The following is a 27,518-nucleotide window of genomic DNA, read 5'->3' as shown; positions in this document are numbered from 1 at the left end:
GTGTAAGTGTGCTGCAAGGTATAGAAGACTACATAGATTTAGTCTGGCTGCAGTTAATGCTTGTTTTAAAATCAAGGAAATCAACAGTAGTCAGAAGGAGAAAGTACTCTGTTGCTGTTCCAATGGAGTACCCTATCTGCCAAACTCTACATCGTGCCCTCAGTCTTTCTGGAAGTGGTCTTTTTTGGAGAGTCTTCCCCAGCATGTTTATCCCAGTTCGTAATGTAGTTATACTCACATTGTCCTAGAGATTAGTACAAGAGATTCTCAGACACGCCAAAACTTTCTACCATGCAGTTGAAGTAGTTAGATATAGTGCAATAAATATGCTAAAGGCCTGAGCCTAAGCAGCTGGTCACAAGGAGGTGTTAGTAAATGTTCACCTGGCACCCACACAGTATTAGTCAGGATTCCGAGTAAGACAGAGACAAGAAGAAATCTTCAAACCTTAGCCTATGCTTCTTTTCGATTGTCTAGGTAGAAGGAACATAGTCAAGGCAGGAGTGACATATTTATACTAAAACATCAACCTCTCTAACCACAGATACTGGCCCACATACAGGTAAACGCTGCACGCTTGTGGCACTTGTTTATTTTTACAAATGGCAAACAAAACAAAAGGATGATCCACAGTGCGTCCTTTCATAGTCCTATGATATAGCATGCCACCAATGTGATGTACCTGGGTGGGTATACACCCGTTACGACGCAACTTTTACTCCGCACTACCATTACAACGCGGGCATTACAACGCATGACATTACAACGCATTGCGCTGGGGGGCGCTCTAGGATAAGAGGTAAGTTTAATTTACTATCCAACACCTTCCCTAGGGTCCACGGGGACTGGAGTTAGAATAGTAAATTATACTTACCACTATCCAGCACCCCAAAGCGCTATGCGTTGTAACGGTATTCGTTGTAAATACCGCGTTGTAATGGTACGCGGAGTAAAAGTATGCGTTGTAACGTCATACATCCACCTGGGTGAGTATATTTTATTAATTTTTCAGCATTGCCAGAAACAAATTTGAAAAGCCATTTTGTATCTATATTATTTTAAAACATGAGTTCATTACATTTTAAGTTGTTCTTAATTAACCAATATTAAAATTATCTTTTCTTCATTGAATGTACAATTTATGTTTGTGTCTTTTCTTTCAGAAAATATTGGTTTGAACTGCACCCAAGTGCTGTCAATGGTGATTTATTGTTATGTGTGACAGGAGCACTTGGGCCCAGAATTGGCTGCCACCAACCTATTAAACCAAGACATTTCTGAAAACTAGACACCTGGTGAGTTTAGGGTGGTGTGACTTGTGGGGGGCTCACTACGTTTCATTACCCAGAATGATCTGCAAACTGCAAACTTGGCTAAAATCACACATTCTCCTCAAATAAACGTCTGAAATCCACAAAATGTGTACCACTCAGTGGTTCTATACTTCTGATAAAAAGGGAACCCCACATGTGGTTGAACTGTGTTTTGTGATTGACTGCTGTGTACAGTAAAGAGAGATAAGCCTCCCTTCCACATCAACATAGAAATAAACAAAGAAATCAGCAACTTTTACTATTACACAATCTATTAAATAGTAAATAAATTGTGGAGCGCACTGCCTACTGCATCAGGTGTTGCGGCCTAAACAGCACTATGTTGCTTTATTAGTGCTTTGTTTTTCAGTAACTTTTTCTCTCCACAGGAGCCAGCTAGTGTTGCTACCTATGTATTTCTGTTGTTGCTTTGGGACTACACTTTTCACTCCTGTTTCCATGTGATCCTCCGTTTCTTACTCAATATACAGAGGAGTGCAGAGAAGACTTCTTAGAGTTACATTTTCTGCAGGCCAGAATCTGTCTTCACATCAGGCAATAGGAAAGCTCCAAGCCATTACATGGACCACTCTATATCAGGTGCTTGTGGAAGTCTGTTGTATGTGTTGAAGGTTGGTGGGTGGGTGACACTGCTGCAGGGGATCCAGCGGCCTAGCATTGCCCCTACTGGTCAAGTGAAGATGTATTCATTCTGTTCTTTGGAGAGTGGTCTGCATGTTTCATCCCACTGCAGTTCTAGAGCAGGGGTACTTTTTGGGTAGGGTCCTACTATGTATGGCGAGGGTCGTTCTAAGAGAGTTACAAGGAGGAACAAGCTTCCTACATTTTGAGTGAGAATCTCACTTAGGCAAATAACACATCTGTGCAGAGCTCATTTTCAGGGCAGCAATGGTGGCAACAGGCATTTGTATTTATAGTATCTATAAAGCATGATAGCACTCACCTTCAGACACCAAGGTGCTAGAGATGTCAGTTAATTGATAGACTGTACGCTGTTAAAAATAGCTGCAGATGTTTAATGATGATAGATCCAAAGTATTCTATGAGGTTGAAACAGTGTTTGAAAAGGCTCTACCTCTAGTATCTGGTTGTTTTATTTTAGGAGCTCATACTGGAAGGTGATTAGAGTATCTAAGCTTGCCATAAGTGTTTTGTACCCAGAACTCCTGAGCATGAATATCTGTCATCCAATCAAGCTGCACCTGGTCCTGCACAATTTGAATCTCCATGCTTTGAGATTGACAGTGGCAGTTAACCACCTTCGACCTTCCATCTGAGGTAATTGATGTCAATGTGGAAGCGAGGCATCCCTCCATAAAATCGGTGTACACCAGACACTGGGATAAATTTGTGGCTTGGAGAGGCACAAGACAAGCCCTGCTGTCTGAAGTGTTGTTTTATGTTTTGTCTCTGACCCAGCAAGGCCTTACTTTGGGCACTGTGAAAGGCTATGTATTGGATCTTTTGATATTTTTTGTAGTTGCCAGATCAGCCTTCTTTAAGTCACCTGTTGTGATATGATTTTTGAAAGGTTTGCAACAATTGCTTCCATCAACACCCATTGTGATGCCACAGTGAAACTTGAATGTCGTTCTCCCTTTTTTGATGTGCACCCCTTTTGAGCCACTGCACAGTTGTCCATTAAGATTTTTGAAGGTGAAAATTATCTTTTTCATTGCCATAACAGTGAGTGTGTGTGGGTATGTGTGTGCATGTGTGTGTGTGAAGGCTGCAGTCTCTTTCTGGCAACACATCTTATACAAAATTCTTTCTGGATAAGTTGGTTTGAGGACCCAAATTTCCTTTATACTGAAAGTGGTTAATCCATTTCAGTCCTGGCAGGCCATCACCCACCCTTATGACATTCTTTGTCCCTCTATGGAGAAAGATAAACTTCACCTCTCTGTAGATCCCAAGTGGTCACAAAGCTTTTATTTTGATTACAAAAAAGAACATCGGATGGATGATAAGCACTTTGTGGGTTTCTTCAGGGCAAAGAGGGGCAATGCAGTGCAAAACTGGGCCACCTCCTGATGGATTGTTCACTACATAAAGATCTTCTAGGCACTGGTGAAGAAGCAGCCTCCAGATGGCATGTGGGTTCATTCCACTAGCATGTGTAGAACCTTTCCTGGACATTTGTCGGGCAGCTACTTGAGCATCTGTACATTTGTTCAAAAAGTACTACTGCCTCAACAGTCTGGACTGTCGAGAGAGGTGTTTTGCCTGCTTGGTCCAGTGGGACGTTTTGGTCTGACTCAGCTCACAGAAACACCACCTGGGGAGGTACTGCTATAGTATTTATTCACAAGGTGAGGAATCAATGCTTAAAAGTATCTACAAGAATAACATTTTCCTTGAGTAATGCTCTTTCTGGTGGATACTATATCTAACCTCAGATTCCTCACTGACCCTCCCTCCTACCTGTTCAGGGAACTGGGCTCTTTTTCAATCTAAAAAGGTCCCACTGTGGAGATGGGCACACTGATCATGAAAATCTGCCAATAATCTCTGCCTCTGAGGGTACAGACAGCCTAAAAGAACAACTGGTGTCAGCCCCATTGGTGGTGTGTAAATGCAGCTCTGCTTGTCACTTCCAGAGTGGAACAGGAGAGGATGTAGCCTTACGGCTAGAGCGGTATCTTCAGGGCTAGTTTGCGCTACATAGAAAACTCAAAACAAGAAAAAAGAACAACATCGGTGCAGAGATACACAACACCAAATACAGGTGCATAGGTGTACTGCTTTAAAGTTCTAGATCCAGTCTGACACTTTCATAAGGTGAGGAATTTGTGGTTAGATAGAGTATCCAGCTAAAAGAGTAATACCGAAAGGTAAGCAGCTTGTAGAATAGCTGCATTTTATAAGTTGGAGCCTCTGTGTTGTGATTTTAGAATGCAGAGTCATGAAATAAAAGTAATCACAATCGTAACCTTGTGTGGAAGAAATAAAATGCAAAATGTATAAGATAAAAGAAATGTACATTGGTCATTGAGCTATTCTGAGCAAACATAGAGAGTTTGCAGTCTGTTTTTGCTCCTATTTTTTTTTTACACAATTTCAAGGGGTTGGAAGGACTCCAAGGGGTCGGAAGAACTCCAAGGGGTCTTGGCCAGAACTTGGGATTAAGAGTTTCCTGTTGTCATGTAGTCCCTATAAATCTATATAGGATCTGTCTTTTCAGGCAACATAAACTGTGGGATTGGTGTCCAGACTGATTCCAGACACCCCCCCCATATTTGTTCGCTGTATACTAGCTAGCTCACAGTGCCACTTTGAACTCCTCTTACCAAGGAGAGATTAGTTCCTGGCAACTATCTAACATGACAACCATATCCCATTAGGGATCTTGGAAACAGTACAGTACGTTTTGCTCAGTCACTCGTGCTCACTTTGCCTCAGAGAGATACACAGAATAATTAAGCATTCTAGTGTAAAATATGTGTGCTGCAACAACCATAAGACAGAAACAGATATAAACTATTATAAGCACCAACAGAGTAAATGGATGGTAGATTTCTACCATAGTGCTAAAACAATGAATATATGCAGGAATATAAATACATTACAGTAATAATGCCTACTCCCACGATGCAGCCATAACTAGTTGTACCTAGATGTACCTAGCATGTGTGTATGTGTTAAGCCAAGATTTACCCTAGGATAAAACCATCCCCATTACCTGGTGTGAGAGAACGAAAGACCCTGTCTTGCTCTCGAGATGGACAACCTGTGCGGGATGTCAGACCACTGTGTGCTGGAGTGTCTGTGTGCAGGAATCTCAGCGTCTTGTGTCAGTGTATCTGCATGGAAGTCTTTTTCTCCTCAGCTCGTCCCAGCAAAGATATGGTGCTTATATACCCAAAAGGTACCCTCAGGGGTTCTACTTTGCTGTGACATATCAGCCGAAGATTACAATGGCGGTGAACCTTATATACAGTTATTATGCAGAAGATGGTAATCCTGCTGTGGTTCTGAGAATCCTCATGAATAATAAATGAGGCCAATTTTCGTGGTAAACCACACAGCATTTTATGCAACACCTAAGAAGGTAAAAGGTCAGCCCTAAAAAATATTATGTAGTACAATGGTAGGGTAAATGTAGGTCAAAGGTTAGGAGACTACCCAGGTAGATATTGGGGTACATTGCAAATCATAACACTATAGTGGTTATGAACCTTTTGTCTTCCTACTATTTCATTATTTACCTTAAGGTAGCTGTAACACTGTTGGTCTGGGCCCTATCTGCAGGGTCACTCCCAAACCTTTTGAAATCATCCCTCCTATTTGTCTGAATTCAGTTTTGTTGGTGTTAGGACTCTGTGCACTTTTCCACTGCTGACCAGTGTTGAAGTGCTGTGCTCGCTCCTTGAAATATGGTAACATTGGCTTACACCTGGTTGGCATAGTTAATTTACTTATGAGTCCATAGTATGGCAGTATACCATTTACCCAAGGCCTGTAAATTAAATGCTATTCGTGGGCCTGCAGCACTTATTGTGCTGCCCACTTAAGTAGTCCTTCAAAATATATCTCAGGCCTGCCATTGCTGCCTGCTAGCAGTTTTAAACTGCCAATTCGGCTTGGCAAAATAACCCATTTACTCAGCCTAAAACTCCCTTTTTAAAACATATGTCACACACATAGTAGGCCCTAAACAGCCTATAGAGCACGATGCATGTACTTTTAAGTTTTACATGTCCCAGTAGTGAAAAACTCCTAAATTAGTTTTTTGCTACTGTGATGCCTACATCTCACATAAGATAACGTTGGGTTGCTTTATTACATTCATAAGTGCTAACTTTTGACTTTGAGCGAGTAGGACATTCATGATTAGTGTCGTAGAAATTGTAATTTAAAACGCTCTTAATGGGAAAAGTCTGAATTTAATTCACAATTTTGAAAGTGCCGCTTTTAGAAAAGGTAAACAATAGGGTAATCCGGTAACCCCACAGGAGAATGGGTATCTATATCAATATACATAAAATCCCCTGAAGGAAAATACTTTTCAGAATGGCAGTACCACATGTATCTGCTAACTTAATTATATTTAATTAACAATTTGGTTGCAATAATGAGGTGTACTTCTTGTAAATCAGTTGCTCAATTGGTCACGGTCCCGTGATGAGGGAACTCAGTCACGGGTCTGTGACCAATTGAGCAGCTGAGTTCCCTCATTGTGACTTAGCAGAACGAAGGTCATTCCTGCGTCAGATTTGTTCTTTTGCAGGGGCAATACAGTTCTGAGCAACGTTTAACCACCATGAGTGCTCAAGTTGTGTGCAAAGTGACGGATTGACTTTATCAGCGTGCATGCTGTCACCAGTTAACTGAGTTGTCCCCCTGCTAGACTGGTTTGATTCCAGGGAATTACACTCCATTCGATTTTGTGATGTAGTACATTGGCATTATATCCCAGTCACGCCTGGGTTCCAAGGATCCATTTAGGATTACGTCCAGTATTTTGGAAGCCTGTTATTTGATATGGGTCCATATATGTATGATAAATTGCGACACTTTGTCCTGAAAATGGTCCCATGTACTTGGTGACAACCAGGGGCTGAAACGTTGACGCTATAATCGCGACAACAGTGAAATCTACATGATGAATTTATTTTCCTTATAATTTGTTTTGGAGGTTAACATTGTTGAATGATTACCATAGTACCTTGGAACCTTAGATTGTCAGCTATCTGTATTGCAAATATCCTAGTGTTACCACGGGAAATGCAATGCAATTGAATGGATTTCTGAATCGTTTCTTATTGTTATTCTGCCTATGTATTTGGATATAATAAATCATATGGAACACTGATTTACAAAAAGTATGCCTCATTATTACAACTAAATTGTTATTTACATATAATATAGTTATCAGATACATGTGTTACTGTTATTTTGAAAAGTATTTTCTTTCAGGGGATTTTATGTATACTTTTAGAAAGTTCACATTTTCCTGCCCTAGCTATTTTGGGCCTGTACCCTGGTCCCAGGCCATATGACTGCATTTAGTTGCCAAATGGACTTTGTTTATTCCTCCCAGTAATCCACACAATAGAGGGATTAGGTGTGCCTGGATCTGCCATCACTGGCAGGATGGGGGCAGAGTTGGGCACAACCCTACTTACAAGTGAATAGACTATGCCCTGCATTCTCAAAAAGGAATTCACAGTACCCCGTTGTTTATAAAGTCAGGCTGAAGCCACTACAGGATGTAGTAAACTTCAAGCAATTCAAAGGAAATTCTGCATAAACTTCTCCTACTTCAAAGAAAGCACCACATATAAAAATAAGACCCTCAGTCCCACTTTTCAGTTGACTTTCAGTACCTGCAAAAGGACTCTCAGATGACTACCTGCTCTGAGGCCTGCTGTGTACTTCAGAAGACTGGTTTGCTGCACCTGGAAGGACTGCTCTGCTGCCTGAAGCCTGCCTTGAGCCGTCAGAGGTCTGCCGCTGCTTGAGCAATGTTCCACTGTTTAACTTAGGACTACCAGAGTGACTCCAAGGAATGGTTGACTGTCCTATTGATCTGAGCTTTAGGGACAGAAAAGGCCCCAACCATCTTGTACCTGCACCTGGACCCAGACTGAGTCCTGACCTTCCAAGGGATGCCCCTCCAGTCCTGGACTGTTCAAGGAGGTGCTAAAGGTGCCCAGATTGCCACAATTCAAAACTTGGGAAGTGCTCTGAGGACTAAAAGGAGACTAGGACCAACCTACTTGTAATGTAATGTGAGCGGATTTGTAGAGCGTATGGTTACCCGGAGGCGTCCCAGCGCTGAAAGAGCCAAGGTTTCTGAAGGGATAATACTAAGTTAAGGGCCCTGAGGGAAGAGGAAGGTTTTGAGAAGCTTCCGGAACCGCAAATGACACGCTTCCGCTCGCAGCTTCAGCGGGAGTGAGTTGCTGCATTAACGGAGAATCGACGACCTCCTGTTCGTACCCTCTTCACTCTCGGAATTCTGGCCAGACATTCATGATCAGATCGAAGGGACCTGTTGGCCTTATAAAGCGAGACTAAGCTCTTCAAAATAGAAGGTCCCTTGCCTTGTAGAGATTTGTGAGCAATGCACAAAGATTTAAACTTTATCCTCTCACGGATAGGCAGCTAATGAAGCAATCTAAGGGCCGGTTTAGCTGAGGGCCTTGCCGAAGTACCTGTAAGCAGCCTAGCTGCGGAGTTTTGAATCTTTTGTAATTTATTGATTGTAGCTTCTGGGGCGCCCAAATAAAGGGCATTGCTGTAGTCCAGCCTTGACAGGATCAACCCTTGAATTAGCAGCTTCCTTGAGAGAGGAGGGAGAAGGGGGAGAACCTTCCGAGCTGAACGAAGTAAGCCAAAACAGACTCCGGCCGTTTTTTTGGCTTGAGTTCTGAAAGAAAGATCCTGTTCAAGCCATACCCCTAAGCTTTTGATTTCATTTTTTGGGGGGCGGAGAGCTCCCATGCAGGTAGGCCAGATGGCATCGGGTAGCGATGTCAACTTATGCCCCAGCAGCATGAGCTCGGTTTTGGAGCCATTTAATTTAAGTGAGGACTCTCTCATCCAGGCATGTATTTTGGACAGACAGGAGTGAAGGTTTTCAGAACACTGGTCCAATTGGGTAAGCGATAAGACAAGTTGAGTGTCGTCCGCGTAGCTAACTATTTTAATCCCAAATGGGGCAACCACATCCTCCAGAGGGGATATGTACACATTGAACAACGTAGGGCTCAATGAGGAGCCCTGCGGTACGCCACACTGGAGAGGGATTAAATTGGACCGTGCATTGCCTTCCCAAACTTGGAAAGTACGATTGTTTAGGAAGGATGTTAGCCAGGCCAGGGCAGTGCCTGAGACTCCCATGTTAAATAGGCGCTGAATTAGGACACGGTGATTAACCGTATCAAAGGCTGCACTTAGATCCAGGATGATCACCACAGCTGATCCTCCTGAAACCAAGATGCACCTCGCCTCTTCGATGACTGATATAAGGGCAGTGTCTGTTCCCTGGCCCGGGCGGAAGCCTATTTGAGAGCTACGTAGTAGCTCATTGGATTCCAGAAACAGGGACAGTTGTTGATTGACCATTTTTTCTGCAATCTTGCTGATTCCCGGTAACAATGAGATAGGCCTGAAATTGGCCATATCCAAGGGGTCCAGCTGTGGCTTTTTCAATAGGGCTTTAACAATGGCCCCCTTCCAACTTGGAGGAACAATGCCTTGACAGAGAGAAGCATTAATTAAGTCGGTAGTGAGGGGGGAAATGGTGGGAGCAATGCGTTTGAGGATATACATAGGTGCTGAGTCACTGGGAGAGCCACTTTTCATGGCTGCCAGGACCTTTTGAAATTCTTCCACCGAGACTGGGTTGAAGGAATCTAGCTGAGGGCCAAGCGCATGAGGCCTGCTGCATAGATCTAATGTGCAATCAGGCTGTGGCAGGGATTTTAGAATATTTAGAATTTTAGAGTCAAAATAGTACCCAAGCTCATTACATTTGGCCCCTGAAGTGTCTGGGGCTAAGGGAGGGTCAGGAGCCTTCCGTAGTTCTTTTACAATCTGAAATGTTTCTCTAGAGGAGTTGGAAGAGATTCTGATTCTTTCTTCAAAGAATGCAGCCTTGGCTTTTTTGAGAGCAACTTTATAGGCCCCAATCGCTACGCGATAAGCTTCTTTATTATGATTGGCCCAGTCTTTCCTCCAGGCACGCTCGAGTTTCTTGCATCCTTTCCTTAGGACTCTAAGTTCAGGGGTGTACCAAGGAGATTTGCAGGCTCTTCCCTTTTTTTCAATTCTTTTTTTCGGCAGAACTAGGTCTAGTGAGCTGTCAAGCCAGTTCTTAAAGTTTTTGTCAAATACTTGTTGAACCACCCATAGAGCATCGCCAGTGGGCCTCACTTTACAGCAGTTCCAACTAAATTCTTCTCACCAGTAGTAAATCCTGTTCAGCTGTCCTTTGCAGAATGGGTATCCGCCTCATGGAACCCTCGTCAGCTACAGTTTGCGGCTTCATTCCACTGGAGGTTTTTGACTTCCAAAAAAGAGACTAAGGCAGACCGTGGAAATATTCATCTCGACTTGCGGCTCTGAACCTAAGGTGCATCCTCCACAGACACCTACTGCACCCTGGCCCCAGTGTACTTTACTTGCTTGGAACATTTTTACTGAAATTTCTTCTAAGTCCAAAGGTAAGCTCTGACTGGGCCCAATCCACTACTTGTATCTGACTCATGCTCTATCGCAGTAAGCCATATGTTTGACTTTGACTCAGTCTCTATAGCCCAGATGTCCTCAATTGGAAGAAAATAGAGAGGTCCAAGAGGACAAGAGCTACGGCATTGCTCTATCAATTGGTGTCTTAATTTGCCACTACCATCTCAGTGATACATCCTGACAGATTTGCAGGACTGTCAGGCTTAAGTGTTGTGTTTTTAACCAGTAGCGGCTAGTAGGAAAGGGAACGGGCAGGGTAGGAGGGGCTGGGCACAAGGGCTCCCCTGAGCCAATAACAATTCTGCAATGCAGTGTTGTGATTGGCCTGAGCGCCATGTATCGGTACTGAGATGGGGACAGGGAACCCGTGCATATTCTTCACCAGGTTATGCATTACAGCCTGCTAGGGAATATGCAAAGTGCCCATGAAAATTTGGCCGGGATAAGAAGTCCAGGCAAGCAGTCATATGCATTTAAGTGTGCACAAACCTCTCCTCCTCCCTGAGTTACTAGCCCGGCCCTAACACAACCCAGCAGTAACGAGAAGTAAAATGATGATAACGCTGTTATAACTATTTGATTCTTCTCTATTTCACTGCTCTAAGAACAGTGGTGTGACACTTCTCAGCCTTAGCGGAGGAGCCGCCATTGTTTTTAACAATAAGGTCACAATATCAATTTTCAGCTATGAAGCTATGTGGCATTTAAATAAAGTGGCATCATTTAAAGTTTTGACTTCAGGGTAAAAACCTGGAATGAGTCATTTAAAATGTTTTGCAGGGATACGGTCAAGAGGTGATTTAGGTAGTTCTCTTTTCACTACTAAGGTCGCCACATCTTTTTCTGTGAGCAGCCTGTTAAGATGCATAGGTTAATGAGTTGTCAGCCTGGGAATGTAGATGACAGCACTGAGTCTCAGTAGACTTCCAAACAGCCTGTATCTTATCCTTGAACCGCTTTGCAAACTCATTGCATTTAGCAATGGAGCCTCTCAGATGTTGCTTATGCCCATGCATGCTAATTTCTGTAAAAAAAATATCAAGATGTGAGCTGACGAAAGTAAAGTGTGCATTGAGACAGAAAATTGGCCCAAGACACCAAAATAAAAGTGGCCCCCATTAGTGATTTAGATACCTAAAAAAGTGCCACATGTCTGCAAATTGGGACAGTTTTAACCTTAGAAAAATATGCTTGTTAGAATTGCTAACATGGCAACATTGGCTTAAGCCCAATTGGCACATTTAATTGTAACTTGCTAGTAAAGTAGTACTACATGTACCCAGGGCCTGTATATTACATGCTTCTACTGGACCTCTAGCACTTGTTGTGCGACCCACTTAAAACATGTGTCAGGCCTGCAATTGCAGCCTGTGTCATCAGTTTTAAACTACCATTTTGACCAAGCTAAATAAACCTTTTGCAATATCCATACATTCCTTTTCAATACATATAAGTCACCCACAGGATATCCCCTAGAAGTCCATAGGGTTGGGTGCTTTCTATTTAAAAGGTTGGACATATATTTTGTGCATTTTCCATGTCCTGATAGAGAAAAGATTCCTAAATTAGTTTTTGTCCCATAGGACAACATTGGGTTACCTCATTCCATTTATTAAGTGATAACGTTTGTTTGGGAGAAAGTAGGAATGCCATGTTTTTTGTGTCTGATGAATTGTAATTCAAAACCCTCCTTAGTTGTAAAGATGGATTTGAAGTCACAATTCTGAAAATGGCATTTTCACAAAGTCAGCGTTTTTTTGCCCTAACTATTTGGTGCCTTCAGCTCTTACCTGGGTCAAATGATTAGGTGAAGCAGGTAGTTGGTCTCTCTGCATTCCTCTCAGACAGCCACAAAATAGAGGTTCTGGGTGTTGTCAGGACAGGCCATCCTGATTTGATGAGGGGCGGAGTTGTCACATATCCCTCTTGCATTTCAAAGACACTGCCTTAGCTCTTACACATAGGACTTCACACTAGCCTATTTTGCTTGCAGACAGAGACCAACACAAGGCGACAGGAAGTCCCAGACCCCCCTAGAGATGAAGGTTCTAGAAGTTTATTTCACTTCAAAGTGGACACCAGGTATAAACAGATCATCACTCCCACTCTTCAGTCCACTCATGGACCTGCGGATACTACATAAGAACTGCATAACTGGACCTGCCTGGACTTGCACCTGGATCTGTCTGAGGTCTACAATGAAGTATGAGAAGGAAGACTGGACTTGCACCCTTCATCCCAGATTGAAGTGACTCAAATGGTCAGCTAACTCACCTCCTGTTCTGACCTACACAACCACACCAAGCCCCAGAGGCCTCCATGCAACTGCCCAGCTGATGTATTGCACTAGAACTGCCTGGACATTTCCCCGGACATGCCTGAGCCCTGCTGGCCTCTGCTGCAGTACCTTCCTGATGCCCTAGAGATCCTGAGCCTCCCAGGTCCTGGACCCTTGGTGTGGCATCAGATGAGTTCCTCCTTCAAAAACACTTTAGGTCCTGAGGTTTTGGGCTCTCCGCGACTGGGAACAGGCACGTTCGTGCCAAGATCTTGCCATCCACAGTAACTGACAATGCGAAGCTCAGGTGAACCCAACTCTTCGCACTGAAGTGATCTCTTGCATCAGCAGCGGTCTGTGCAGGTAAGAACGGTGGGGCCGGTTAGGGGGGATTTCAACAGGCGAAGACGAGGGAAAATGTATTGTTTATTACATATTTGCTCGTGGAGGTCTGTAGCATCCCTAAAATCCAGCCCCACCACTCTTACCTACCCAAGCTGGTGCTGTCCACTACTATACTTATTATAAATCTTTGAAATTGCATATCTCTGGTGCTACTGATGGGATTTTTGTCATGTTGGTGTCAAATACGTAATTACATTTTACTCTTTGTGTCTAGATTGGTTTGGGATTTTTCCGGTGTTGTGTTTCCACTTTATTACTGTTTGTGTACTGCATACATACTAGACACATTGTCTTTAAGTTAATCCTTACTGCATTGGTGCCAAACTACCAGAGAGTTAAACACATGTTAATTTTGTGACTTTTTTGGCTCACCATGACAAGGATTGTGGTTGTTACCTGAGTGTGGCTCCCCCCAACTAAAAAACACTTTCCTACGGTTGGGAAGAAGGCTTACCCAATAATATTGTGGTCATGTTCATCCTTGATGACTCTAATTACTCAAGACACACTGATTGGGTTCTTGTACCACACATAGTAGTTTATGAATATTTCAGGATTAGGAATAAACTTAAAAAGGTAGTGAACAGAGCCTACAAGGAAATGGTGCCGAAAACTGACCTGAAGATGTCCACTTTCTCGGAGAATCTATAAAAGGAACCTAACAAATTAATCTATGTCCAATAAAAGCAACATATTTGCCAATTGGAACTCCACCCTTTTGCGGCTGGCCGCTTGTCGTAACACTGCCATGGTGACCGTATGGGGCCCACGCTGCAAAGGTGCCCCTGAATCCATGCTGAATACACACCTTCTGACATACTTTAACATCTGACATTCTTTACACTGGATGCCCAGGAGATGAAAGTGGATGCTTTCATGAAAGTCTGCAGTAATATGGTTCACTATGCCTTTTCACCCTTTCTAATGATTCCAAGAGTGGCAGTTCAGGTACCAGGCCATTCAAAACTGTTTATTTCCGCATGGAACAAGCCTCGGTAGCCGGTACGAACAAGCAGTATAAGGCCACTTGGGCACGGTAGTATCATTGATGTTTGAATTTGCTGAGACATATGTAACAAATTAAGAAGGCACTAGATGTAGTAGAGTAAGAGGTATTTATTACAACCTCATCCAACAGCCAGAGGATCTCAACTGCCATGTAGAGAACACAGAGGGGAGGAACATAGAGGAAACAAGGTTCCACGCTGGACATTCCAGCCGGGGAACAAGTGACATCATTACACTTCTTCCTCTTAACATTTAAATAAGTAACAACATAGCTGAGAACAATCAAACATAATCACGCAAGTCCAAAGGCCACCTGCGAACTCTCACACTCCTGCGAGAACCAGCAGACTCCTGAACAGGAACAGAAGAGAGAGCTCCAGAAGAAGATCTGTCAGTAAAAGAAGAATCACATCCAGAAAAGTGAGAGAGTCGACTGTGATTCCATATACGACCATCCTCTGTCGTAACAGCATTTTTGAAAAGTTTCACAATGGTTCTAGGAGCAGAGAACTTCGACCAATTTTGACATCCAACAGGTGCTTTTATCTTAATTTTCTCCCCAACTTTAAAATTCATAACCTTTGCAGACTTTTTTTTGTCAACATACACTTTCCTTCTCAATTGCAAAGATAATTCTTTATCTCTCCAAGCCGCAACTTCATTGTTTTTAACACCTTTGTCAGGCACCATCCATGCAGGACACAAACAAGTGTTGGGAGCTCTCCCCCTGAAAAGTTCAAACGGAGTTTTACCCGTAGATGAATGCGGAGTGAACCTATAAGCGGTTATCCGGTTCTGTAACTCCCTCCTCCAATCCAAACAATTAACCTTTGCCAACTGAATACACTCCTTAAGAGTCCTGTTATGTCTCTCCAAAGCTCCATTCGCCTCAGGGTGATATAATGAAATTTTCTTATCAACAACACCACACTTGACAAGATAGTCCTCCATGACACCTGAACAAAACTGAGGACCATTGTCTGAAAGAATAGAGTTGGGAAAACTCTCCCTTTTGAACACAGAATCTAGAAAGGAAATCACAGACTGACTTGTGACCTCCCTTACCAAACTTACCTCCACCCAACGAGTGACATCATTACAACATATTATGATTCTGAAATTCCTGTCAGAACAAACAGACGGGGCCTGGCATACAGGACCATCAATTCCTTCTGATTGGTTATTTCTGCAGGTCACACCACTTTGGAAGGCTTTAATGTGGGAGAACACCCATTGATCTGCTGGCAGCTAAGGTGTCCCGAGTTATATAGTCCCCTCAGTAATAATAAATACTCACATTTGTGTGATGTCAACAGAGTTAGGTTCCGGTTTGACTCATATGTCTCAAATGAGAAAGGAAGAAGGAAGCCACTCTGAGCTAAATTGGTAAACTTCTGTGTCTCCGACATCCACTCATTGGACTTTGACAGTCAATCAATCAATCAGGGGTTTGTAAAGCGTGCTACTCACCCATGAGGGTCTCAATGCGCTGGGGGGGAGGGGGGTGATGGGGGGGTTTGTAAAGGGGGTAGCTCCAGATCTGTCGAAGAGCCAGGTCTTGAGGTCCTTCTTCCTGAACGTGTGCAGGGTTGAGGAACGTCGGATGTTTACAGGGAGATTGTTCCAGGTCTTTGCTGCGATGTAGGAGAAGGCCCTCCCACCTCTTCTGTTTCTGCGGATGCGGGGGATCTCTACCAGGACGAGGTCAGAGGAGCAGAGGTTCCTCTTGGGGGACGTGAAAGGATATTCACTCGTTGAAGTATTTGCGTCCGATGTTGTAGAGGGAATTGTAGACGTGGATGAGGAGTTTGAAGGTGACCCTCTTCTCGACGGGGAGCCAGTGGAGGTCTCGTAAGTGATAGGTCATGTGTTTGTGACGCGGTGTCCCGAGAATGAGTCTGGCTGCTGCGTACTGAATGGTTTGGAGTTTGTGTAGAAGCGTTCTGTTGATCCCGGCGTAGAGCGTGTTGCCGTAGTCCAGTCTGCTGGTTATGAGCGTGTGAGTGACGCTCCTTCTGCCGTCAGGGGGATCCACTTGAAAGTCTTCCGGAGGATGCGCAGGCAGTTGAAACTGGTGGAGGCAACGGTGTTGATCTGGCCGTTAATGGAGAGGGAGGAATCGAGGATGATGCCAAGGTTTTGTGCGTAGTCTGTAGCGGTGGGTGGATTCCCGAGGGCGGCGGGCAACGGATGTACGTCGTTACAACGCATGCTTTTACAACGCATGCCTTTACGACGCAAGTTTTACAACGCAAGTCGTTACAACGACTTGCGTTGGGGGGAGCTGGATAGTGAATAGTTTAATTTACTATTCCAACTCCAGTCCCCGTGGATAGTAGGGAAGGTGTTGGATAGTAAATTAAAACTATTCCCTATCCTAGAGCGCCCCCCAGCGCAAGTCGTTGTAAAAGTTGCGTTGTAATGGTTGCGTCATAAAGGTACTTCGTTGTAAAAGTTGCGTTGTAAACGCTGTACCCCGCGGGCCACCAGGTGTTGTCCCAGGCAGAGGTGCAGGGTCCGAGGTTTAGGACTTCGGACTTTTCTGAGTTGAGTTTCAAACAGTTGTCCTTCATCCAGGCTGCCACGTTCTTCATTCCTTCCTGGAAACAGAGTCTGGTGTCTTCAGGATTCTTCGTGAGCAAGAGGATGAGCTGGGTTTCGTTGGCGTAGTATACAATGCTGAGCCCGTGCTGTTTGACGATGGCAGCGAGGGGGGCCATGTAGATGTTGAAGAGCGTGGGGCTAAGCAATGATCCTTGGGGTACTCCGCAGTGGATATCGGTGGGTTCGGAGAAGAAGGGAGGGAGTCTGATCTTCTAGGTTCATCCAGAGAGAAAGGATTGGATCCAGTCGAGGGCAGCTCCTTGCATCCCTGCGTCGTGAAGTCTGGCTGTGAGCGTGCGGTGTGAAACTCTGTCGAAGTCTTCACAACACTGGAGAGAGGGAGGGAAATTAATAATGCTAGGCACTATGTGAGGTGGGAACTCCTGGTCCCCCAATTAATCTGAAAAAACAATAGAGGAGTAACCCCTCGTGGGTAGAGAGAGAAGTAACTCTCTAATAATGAGCAATAGTGCTCTGGCTAGCACATTTTGCCCCAACCTGTTACTGGATAAAGCATATCCTTATAGAAGACCCCTCACTCACCAACCTAGTTGGTGACATGCTTCATCATCGGGGTCCCACCCCATAGGCCGAGTGCCTACAGGGTGTGCTGCGACACCTGATTACAGTGGAGCTGGTTTTGTTTTTATGTGTACAAGACTATCAAAATTGTGTATTAAAAAGGGCCAACACTACTCACTTCAAGATTTATTCTTGAGCGCTTGAACCCTTATTAAAAATAAAGTGTGGCACCTTTGCCTAATTAGGAAGGCTTCGGTGTCAAAAGTCGTGTTAAAATATATAAAAATAGCAAAAGTGTGCTATGTGAATGTGAATATACAAAATTATTGTTTAAAAAAGGTCTACATGTTTCAACCCAGACATGGATTCAAGGGTTTTCGTCAGGACCGTAGGTGATTTGAACTGGGTGGTCCGCCCGCGCTAAGGAGCGTCCTGCCCTAGTTCAATTTAGAGATCCTAAATAGGGATCTCGTGAAAAAAGTGCGTTTGTTCAATTTTGAAAAAACCTGTAAAAAACAGGGAAACAAAGAACAGGAGGGGTCACACACAGGGGTAGACAAAATGGATTGTACCACATATAACATATAAATTCAGGATTATTCGGACAATCATAATATCCACGTGTGGAATCATACCAGTATGTCAATTTCGTGGTTATTAATATATCTATTGCGTGGGTGGCAACAGAACTATAGTGAAAAAATGGCCGGGAAGTGCCTTTTGATTAAAGGGCAGCCGCCAAATGAGGGGTGTCGATATGATTTGGCGTCTGGGATACGTGAAAATCAGGGGTCGGTAAATGGGAGAGTGACCTGTTAGCGTGCTGCGCTGTGAACGGCTGCCAAGACAACTGTGAGCAGTCGTGAAAAAACCGTCTCAATGATATTGTGGCGGCTGATTGTTTTGTGCTTACGCTTGAAAGCGAAACTCTCGCTTCATAGGCACCAGCGTAACCAAGTGGACAGGATTCCGTCTCCTGTAGGTGAAAAACAAGTTTCCAGTGTCAGCGCTATTGACAAAGCGCATTGACAATCGAGTATTGCCCCAAGACAAAGTAGTAAATACTACAAGCGATCGTTCCCGCTTAGCGGTCCTTCAAAGTGTACTTACTTGTCGCTTCTGTTCATCAGACCGATTAACCTACTTGGTTCTTGCTCGGCGTGCCCCGTGGAGTGTCTCCGGTGCCTGTTTGCCGGTAATGTGAACACTTCACACACACAATCAGCCGCCACAATATCATTGAGACGGTTTTTTCACGACTGCTCACAGTTGTCTTGGCAGCCGTTCACAGCGCAGCACGCTAACAGGTCACTCTCCCATTTACCGACCCCTGATTTTCACGTATCCCAGACGCCAAATCATATCGACACCCCTCATTTGGCGGCTGCCCTTTAATCAAAAGGCACTTCCCGGCCATTTTTTCACTATAGTTCTGTTGCCACCCACGCAATAGATATATTAATAACCACGAAATTGACATACTGGTATGATTCCACACGTGGATATTATGATTGTCCGAATAATCCTGAATTTATATGTTATATGTGGTACAATCCATTTTGTCTACCCCTGTGTGTGACCCCTCCTGTTCTTTGTTTCCCTGTTTTTTACAGGTTTTTTCAAAATTGAACAAACGCACTTTTTTCACGAGATCCCTATTTAGGATCTCTAAATTGAACTAGGGCAGGACGCTCCTTAGCGCGGGCGGACCACCCAGTTCAAATCACCTACGGTCCTGACGAAAACCCTTGAATCCATGTCTGGGTTGAAACATGTAGACCTTTTTTAAACAATAATTTTGTATATTCACATTCACATAGCACACTTTTGCTATTTTTATATATTTTAACACGACTTTTGACACCGAAGCCTTCCTAATTAGGCAAAGGTGCCACACTTTATTTTTAATAAGGGTTCAAGCGCTCAAGAATAAATCTTGAAGTGAGTAGTGTTGGCCCTTTTTAATACACAATTTTGATAGTCTTGTACACATAAAAACAAAACCAGCTCCACTGTAATCAGGTGTCGCAGCACACCCTGTAGGCACTCGGCCTATGGGGTGGGACCCCGATGATGAAGCATGTCACCAACTAGGTTGGTGAGTGAGGGGTCTTCTATAAGGATATGCTTTATCCAGTAACAGGTTGGGGCAAAATGTGCTAGCCAGAGCACTATTGCTCATTATTAGAGAGTTACTTCTCTCTCTACCCACGAGGGGTTACTCCTCTATTGTTTTTTCAAACTCTGTCGAAGGCCGGGAGAGGTCTAGAAGGATGAGGGCCTCAGTGTGTTCCTGGTCGAGTAGAATGTGGATGTCATCAGTGGCGGCAAGGAGGGCGGTCTCGGTGCTGTGGTTGCAGTGGAATCCAGACTGGGAAGCGTCTAGGATGGAGTTCTCTTCGATGAAGGTGGTCAGTTGGGCGTTTACGAGTCTCTCAGTGACTTTGGCCGCAAAGATGGGCCGGTAGTTTTTCAGGTTCGTTGGGTCTGTCGTCTGTTTCTTGAGGAGGGGTTTAACCTCCTCCCGCATAAACTGTTTATGCCTTAGGACTTTCAGAAAGAGGACTACATTCACAATCCAGTCGGTTCCTTGTCTTGGTTTTCTTTCTGAAACTAAGCTGTGTGTTGCTTAGCGTTTGTGAGCAAAGGAAGAAGTTATGAGCTTTACTCAATAAGTTATACGTCAAACCTGTAAACTTTATCACTTCCCTAGTTATAAGACAGCTTTGAAAAAACATATTTCTTGCCTCCAGTCCTAACTTAAAATGCAAAATGTCCTTGTTAACATAAAGGAAAGTTTAGAGTATAATAAGAAAGTGAGGCGACGATTAGCCCAATACGATATCAGGGTGGTTGCTGGTAGCAATGTATTATTAGCATGTTGGATTGTTATGATGATTTGTGATAATTTGTTATCTGTCCCTGGTCTTGCTGTGATTATTTTATTTCGACCTAGGGCTTCAGAAACATTTGGTGGTGATATGGTTCTATACTATGCATTGAACAGAAATAAGACTGAAGAAGATGAAGCATATCTGAGTATGAATAGATGTGTTGCGCAGACTCGGAATAGCCTAAAAAAACCTTTTGTTGGGACCTTGAATTGTAATTTCTTGTTTCTGTTCATATGTAATTTATTTCTTGGGGCTAATGGGAAATATATAAATTATTCTTGTTCAGCTATTCATTTCAGAAAAGACATTTCAAAAGCAAAATCCATGTCTCCAGGCCCTTAATTATATGTAAACTTTTCTGTAACTATGAACTTTTCAATTCACCACAGGAATTCCACAGGTTAAAACATCTAAAAAAAATCCTAGTTAAGCCCAATCTTAGTCAACAGGTGGCCTGCGGCATAAACCCACCGTGACATAACATCCGATGTTATCATATTTATTTATTTATTCTACTAATTATGTGGTGTGCTGATTTTTAAAGTATGCACTTTTATCTCCAATACTTTTAGTATCTTACAATAATATAATGTTTGTGAAAATAATAAAAAAACATGTGAAAGTGATATCTACAGCACACCGAAGAAAAAAATCCATGCCCCCTATTCTATGCTAAGTGGTAATAGATGCATAAGTAGTCGCTTTATGCGTACATAGCTTATAATACTTTTAAGAAAAACATTTGAAACCGTTACTCCAGTCAAAGAGCTTTTTAAATAATGGAACAAGGCGAGTAAATTCTACATTTGCAATTCAGTTTGATAACACCATACTAATTTCATCAGAACAGTACTCACCTCCATGTGGAAAGAACTGAGAATAAATTCCTTTGAAGGTCTCCTCGTTAACCACTCCGCTGGGACATTCCTAGAGAAAGGAGCAGACAATCAATATGAGAAACACTCTACTGAATTTATACGCATCAGATTTACACATAGGGTCTTAAATATATGTAAGGTTTAATTATTTAGAGTTCTTATGTGCTATCTGATATTTTACATTCCTGGTACACATACACTGTCTGCACGCAGTCCTTTCTGAAATTGCAGCGGCAACGGGAGAAACGTTCATTTTTCAGAATTCCTGAACAACAGACACTCTTAAGTAATTAAATAGGTGTTTCGTTAAATCATTTTGATATCTAACTTGATCTGTGGAACTTAATTTTCCAGTTCCATGGTTTCCGATTGCTCAATTTGTATGATTAGTGACACCTATACTGTACACAATCAAACGATTTTCACATTGTCTACCAAGCGATCATTGTATATCTAAATTACATTCATTGCCACATCCTTTTAAAAAAAAATTTTTTTTAAGGATGCGACCTTGTGGTTTACATATGTGGCAGGCGAGGCAGTCAGTGTGTCAGTTATTTGCTTCAGAGCGGCGAGTACATGTGAGTGTGTGTGAACACCCTTCAGGTCACAGTTTCGAAACCCCAACGAGCTGACACTTTAATCGTTTTGTTGTTGATAAAATATGTGTCATAGTTAGCACCGTCTAAGGCATGTGCAAAGTGGGCATTTGTCCATTGCCGCAATCTTTAAAGGGACTCCCCAGTAAAAGTGATAGGGAAAATTAGATTATTAAATTGAATTATTGAAGTGCTCTTTATACTTTGTTTGTGGCTGGCATGGCCGTGGACCGAGAAAGGTCTCGGTTAGGAATAGGATGGGAGAGTTGAGCAGGTGCAAGTGAAGTGGCAGTAGGGGGCACGAGAAAGGTCCTGCCATGGCGCAGGGTGAAGCTTGGAAGGAGCTGCCAGGGGAGTGTCCGGAGTTGAGTGCTTGCAGGTGGACTGTGTAGCGGTGGTGTTTGGGCAGACCAGGGTCGAGGCGCTATGTGTGTCCAGGCACGGACAGCAGCAGACAAGCTTGCTTTTGCGCTAGGGCACACCTGCTGCGCACACTCTGCTCTGTCACGTAGCAGCTCCCATTAAATAGGTCCTGGGAGGGGGAGCACAGGTGTTGGAGAGCGGGGTTAGGGAAGGGTGAGGCGCAAAAAGTGGGAGAAGGCACACACAAGGGAAATGCAGGTAAGGAGCAGGGGAGGCGGGAAAGTGCAGGAGATGGTAAAAATCTCGTGGGACTGGGGTGGAAAACAAAGGAAAACGGGCACAAAAGAAAGCTGGCATAAATTAAACCGGGAAAAGAGAGAGAGAGAGAGAGAGAGAGAGAGAGAGAGAAGAGAGAGAGAGAGAGAGAGAGAGAGAGAGAGAGAGAGAGAGAGAGAGAGAGAGAGAGAGAGAGAGAAGTAAAATGGACAGAAAGGATGCAGGCAAGAGAGAGAGTGTAGAGAGAAAGACGGGTACAAAGAAATTGGTCCCACAGTAAAGCGGACACAGAGGGCAAAAGTGTGTGAGAGAGAATGAAAAGGCAGAGGAAGATGGCACAAAGAGTCAGCGAGAGAGAGAAAAAGAACAAGAGAAGGGCACAATAGTGAATGAGAGATCGAAGGAAGAGTGAGTGGGGATGGTGATTTTTGGTTTCTGCTCACTTTCACTGTGTCCCAGTGGAAAGTGCGTGCGCACTCTGAGTGCGTGTGGTGAGATAGGCCTGCCCTCCCATAGGAATGCATGGGGAATGTATGTGTCCCTGGTAGTTCCTGATGCGTAGGGTGTGCAGGCTCGAGTCTGGTATGTGCGGACTTGTGTGATTGAATGCTGCGCAATGATGCGTGCAGCGCGTTTGTGTCTAATATGGAAGTGCCACTTCTGGAAGTGTGCCTGTCTGTGCAGTGAGTGTGCTGGCGTGTGATTGGCTGGAGCTGGCTGGTGAGCCTGCTTCCAGGAGTCTGGATGGGTCTGCCCCGGTGGTGAGTGGAGAGATTAGCATGTGTGATGTGAGGCACTCGTACACCTGGGACCTGAATAGTGCTGGGCTTTCCCCACACAATTCTGGCTCTGCCTCCTGAGGTATGTGTAATGACCGTAGCCTGCCTTGTGAATGGAAAGGGTGGCTGAGGAAAACAAAGTACTCCAAAACCAGCTGCGAGTGGTTTTTCCCCCACCCTGCACCCTGAGACAAAGGGATTTAATGTATAAAAAGGGGCTGTGTCTCCTTGCAAAATGCTCTCTTCTTGGATCCTGTTGCTGAGGGGGCTGCTGCTGGGCGCCAGGAGGACCGCCACTGGGGATTGCCTCCCTGCCTAGGAGTACCCTGTGAGCTGGCTCTGGGCCCAGCCTTGCCCCCCCCCCCCACCTCCTAAAGGACTTGTTGCTGGACTCTGGGGCATTCTAGCACCTGGGAGCGCTTTATTTTTCCTCCAGCGCTTGGGAACGCTTTATTCAGGAGCTGCTGGGGGCCTGCAGCGCAGAGCGGCTACGTGGGGATCTCCCTTTCTGCTAATTTGCGGCATGGGTGCCCACCCCGCATTGCCGGCCGCTTATGCCCATCTCTTGATTTATTCACGGAGCAGGAGCCCACCCTGCATTTTCCCCGCATTATTATTTAATTCGAGGGAGTCCACCTCTCATCATTTACCGAGTAAAAAGCACCGCCGCCGGCCCGGAGATCTTGAAGGAGGCGCTGTGCCAGCTCCCTACCAAGGGCTGTGCTGCCATTGGCGGCCCTTAGAACCGGAAGTCAGGCAAGCTGCGGCGTGACGTGGCCAGGCCTACAACAAACAGAAAGTCCCGCCCCCCCCCCGCAGCCGCGGACAAGAGAAGGTCCACCCGGAAGCCGCCTGCCGTGTCTGACCCGGGGCTCCAGAGTGTGATGGGAGAGCCCCGGACTGCCTGCTGATACCGAGGGAGGCCGGGAGCCCACCCCGCCTCCCAGGACGTCACCGGCGAGAAGCAGCGCCGAGGAGAGCCCGGTGAGTAAGGGCTCCTCCTCCTTTGTTCATATTTCCCGGAGTAGACCCGCGGTTCGCTCCAACGTGGGGGGCATTCTTTGCTTAGCCCACGAGGGCTCCGGGGGCCATCATTGTTCAAGGGGGGCGTCAGGCCACATTGCTGGTGACCGCCGCCCTCCTGCTAAAGTGCTCCCTGCATTTGTAATTTAGAGCCCCGAGAGGCTCAAGGGCAATTCTTTGTTTCGAGCCGCAGAGGCTCCACGGCACCAATCTACTCTGAGTCCCCCGAGCGGGACTGCAACGTTGGGGCCGCATTATTGTTCAGAGCCCACAAGAGTCTCAGGGGGCATTTGGTGACTTCGAGTCCCCCGAGCGGGACTCCCACATTTGGCCGCATGTGATTTCTGGGCAATTGTTCTTTACTGCACCTCTGAATGTGTTCTTAATGCGTCATGTGCTTTTCCTTACACCGCTGAATGTATGTTTTATGCATCATGTGTTTCCTTCCCTACCCCCCTGAATGTGGTGATGCATCATGTGTAATGTTCCTATGCTGATACCCCTAAATGTATGGTGATACTTAGGTGGTTGTTTCCTTCTAGTACAGGTGTTACTAGTGAGGTCCTGGTTCCCTGGTGTAATATTTTCCTAAGGTGGTTAGGGTTGCGTAGGTGGTACTTACCGGTTACCAGCAGTTACTGGTTGTGTGCTCTATTTTCTATTTTTGTGCTAAAGTGATTATTCTAATTCTACCAAGTGCTAGTTCTACAAGTGTTTATTCCTGACAGTAGTTGTGCCCATCCTTAAGAAACCAACTCTGGATGTTGATAAACCTGAGAATTACCGCCCAATCTCCCTTCTCCCGTGGCCTGCCAAAGTTGCGGAGGCGCATGTCAACTCTGTCCTCTCTGATCATCTTCTACAGGCTAACATCTTGGACAGGACGCAGAATGGTTTTCGTGCAGGGCATAGCACGGAGACGGCTCTACTATATATGGTGGAGAATTTGCGCTTCGTGCTCGACGCGGGTCAAACGGCGGCGCTGGTGCTATTAGATCTCAGCGCCGCCTTTGACACCGTGGCCCACCCGATCCTTCTGCGGCGCTTGGAGGAAGCGGGTGTCACCGGTCTTGCGCTCCAGTGGTTCCGATCTTTTCTTGCCAACCGTTCTTTTTGCGTGGCCGTTCCGCCCCATCAGTCCAAATTCCATCCTCTGGAACTGGGGGTCCCCCAGGGCTCCTCGCTGAGTCCCACATTATTCAATCTATATGTGAGACCGCTGGCTGAGGTTGTCAGGCATTGGGGTATGCCATGGTGTCTTATGCCGATGACACCCAGCTAGCGGTTACAATCAGCGGGGATGCGGATGTGGATGCCCCCAGATTCCAGAACGGACTTCGGGCGGTCGCCAGCTGGATGACTTCCAACTGTCTCCAGCTGAACGCAAGTAAGATGGAGGTCATGATCTTTGGCAAGCACACGGAACTCTGGGGTGACAGGTGGTGGCCATCGGACCTGGGCTCTACACCTATCCCGGTCGTTGAGCTAAAAAATCTTGGGTTGTGGCTCGACCCATCTCTTTCTTTCGAATGCCATACTAAGCGCACGGCGGCCTGTTGCTTTGGCATCTTGCGGGGACTACGACCCGTACAAAATTTTTTTGATGCGAATACCAGGCAACTCGTGATCCAGGCAACTATGATGTCGCGGCTCGATTATGCCAACGCCCTATTACTGGGCCTAAACCAGGCTGAACTCACCCGCCTGCAGCGTGTACAGAACACAGCGGCGAGAGCTGTCGTGGGCCTGCCTAGATTCTGCTCTACAACCAATACTCTGCGCACGTTGCACTGGCTTCCGATCGCTCGAAGGATCCAGTTTAAGGTCCTCTGTGTTGCTTATAAGATCATCAAGGGATCATCTGCCTTGATTCTTTCCAACCTCCTGTCCCGTTATATTCCAGGCCGTGCTCTAAGATCCTCTGACCTGGAACTTGCTGTTGTCCCCCGGTTTAAGCGCTGCCGGGCCGGCGGCCGCTCCTTTCAAGTGCGTGCCGCCGTGTTATGGAATTCCCTTCCCTTCGAGATTCGTGCCCTTGGGGATCTGCTCTCCTTTCGGCGGGCTGTAAAAACTTTTTTGTTTCCTTAGTTTCCATGGACTTTCTCTTTTTTGTTCTGTTGTGTTGTGTTGCTACCTTGGCGGGCGCCAGGACGCTCCTTCGCTGGAGCATCTGTGCGCCTAATAAATAAGTTTAACATAACATAACATAACATAACAGTGGCGCCTGTGGCCCTGTCCCATGCACCTAATCCCCTGTAAATTCTGCCCGTGCCTATGGCACATTGTAAAGTGTGTATTTATTATGTAATGTGTTTTGTACAATACAAAGGCTATTTTTTCATATAACCTTGTGTGGAGTTTCCTTTGTGGTGGGCCTTGGGTGTTGTTGCTGGGGGTGCGTGTGCAAACACTTAACTCACATTGCCTCCGAGTTTAGCCTTACTGCTCGTGTCACGTTACCAAGGGGGTGAGCAGGGGTTATCTTGGCGTGTAACTCCCTTGTCCTGACGTAGGAATGGTGGTCTCTGACTTACTTTGGCGCAAGCCCTGGGCAGCCAGGGATCCCATTTCTAACACTGGCAGACAGCGGAAGGGATCCGGATTTGTGTTTGCGCTGTACCACAGTAGCGGCTGGCTGCACCACAAAACTCTGCATTTGAGATAAATGACATTTTGGGGATTATTGTTTCAAAATTGTTCTAAAAGTAATTTCTTGGGAAATATGTTTCTTGTGTACTATGAGTTAGGTGTCACTAGCTCTGGGTGGTTTCTATCCCCTAAGTGCAGTTTGAATTTTCTGGATTCACCACAGGGTGGGATCCAGTGGTAGCAGCGTAGTTGTGTCCAGTACATTTGTTCCCCGCCCTGCGCCCAGAGTTTGGTACCTGTGTCACGTGTGGTCAGGTTGAGAAATCAGGGGTGGTAGAAACTGCTTTACCAGTCGGAGGGGGGGGGTTGTGTGTGGATGAATGGTGTGTTGCCCTGGACAATGAGTGTGAGTTCTCTGGGATAGGGAGCTTGCTGAATTACTTTGTGAATTGTGTACTCTTGCTTCAGCTCAGACAGTTAAGTCCCCTGTATTGCACGTGTCTGTGAGCATCCTGCCAAGATGGAATCTTCTTTTAACCTCTGTGGTCTGTTTAAGTACAGTATGCATGAGCTGGTACAGTTTTGTGAGGAGAGAGACATCACAGTGAATGAGTCAAACACCCAGTCCAAGCTTAGGGACAACCTGATCCTATGGCAGAGGGATGACTGGGAACGTGAGCACAGTGAGAAAGAGAGGGTCCGGGCCTCACACCATGAGGGTGGTGGGTCTGTGGCGAACCCTGTAGAGTCTGAAGAGGAGGATGAAGA

At 45.2% G+C, this 27,518-nt stretch overlaps 1 protein-coding gene across 1 annotated transcript in view; it reads right to left on the bottom strand.

Moving 5' to 3' along the window:
* Nucleotides 1-27,518, bottom strand: part of KCNIP4 (potassium voltage-gated channel interacting protein 4) — a 678,040-nt gene that overhangs the window by 117,503 nt on the left and 533,019 nt on the right. Inside the window, exon 3 of the mRNA XM_078678883.1 lies at nt 21,101-21,170. Coding sequence (XP_078535009.1) covers nt 21,101-21,170 — 70 coding nt within the window. The remainder of the gene's footprint in view (nt 1-21,100; nt 21,171-27,518) is intronic.

Source organism: Lissotriton helveticus, chromosome 2_2, assembly GCF_964261635.1.
Source record: "Lissotriton helveticus chromosome 2_2, aLisHel1.1, whole genome shotgun sequence".
In the NCBI taxonomy this organism is placed as follows: Eukaryota; Metazoa; Chordata; class Amphibia; order Caudata; family Salamandridae; genus Lissotriton; species Lissotriton helveticus.
The sequence above is the reverse complement of the archived record's forward strand: the minus strand, read 5'-3'. Positions and strand labels throughout refer to the sequence as shown.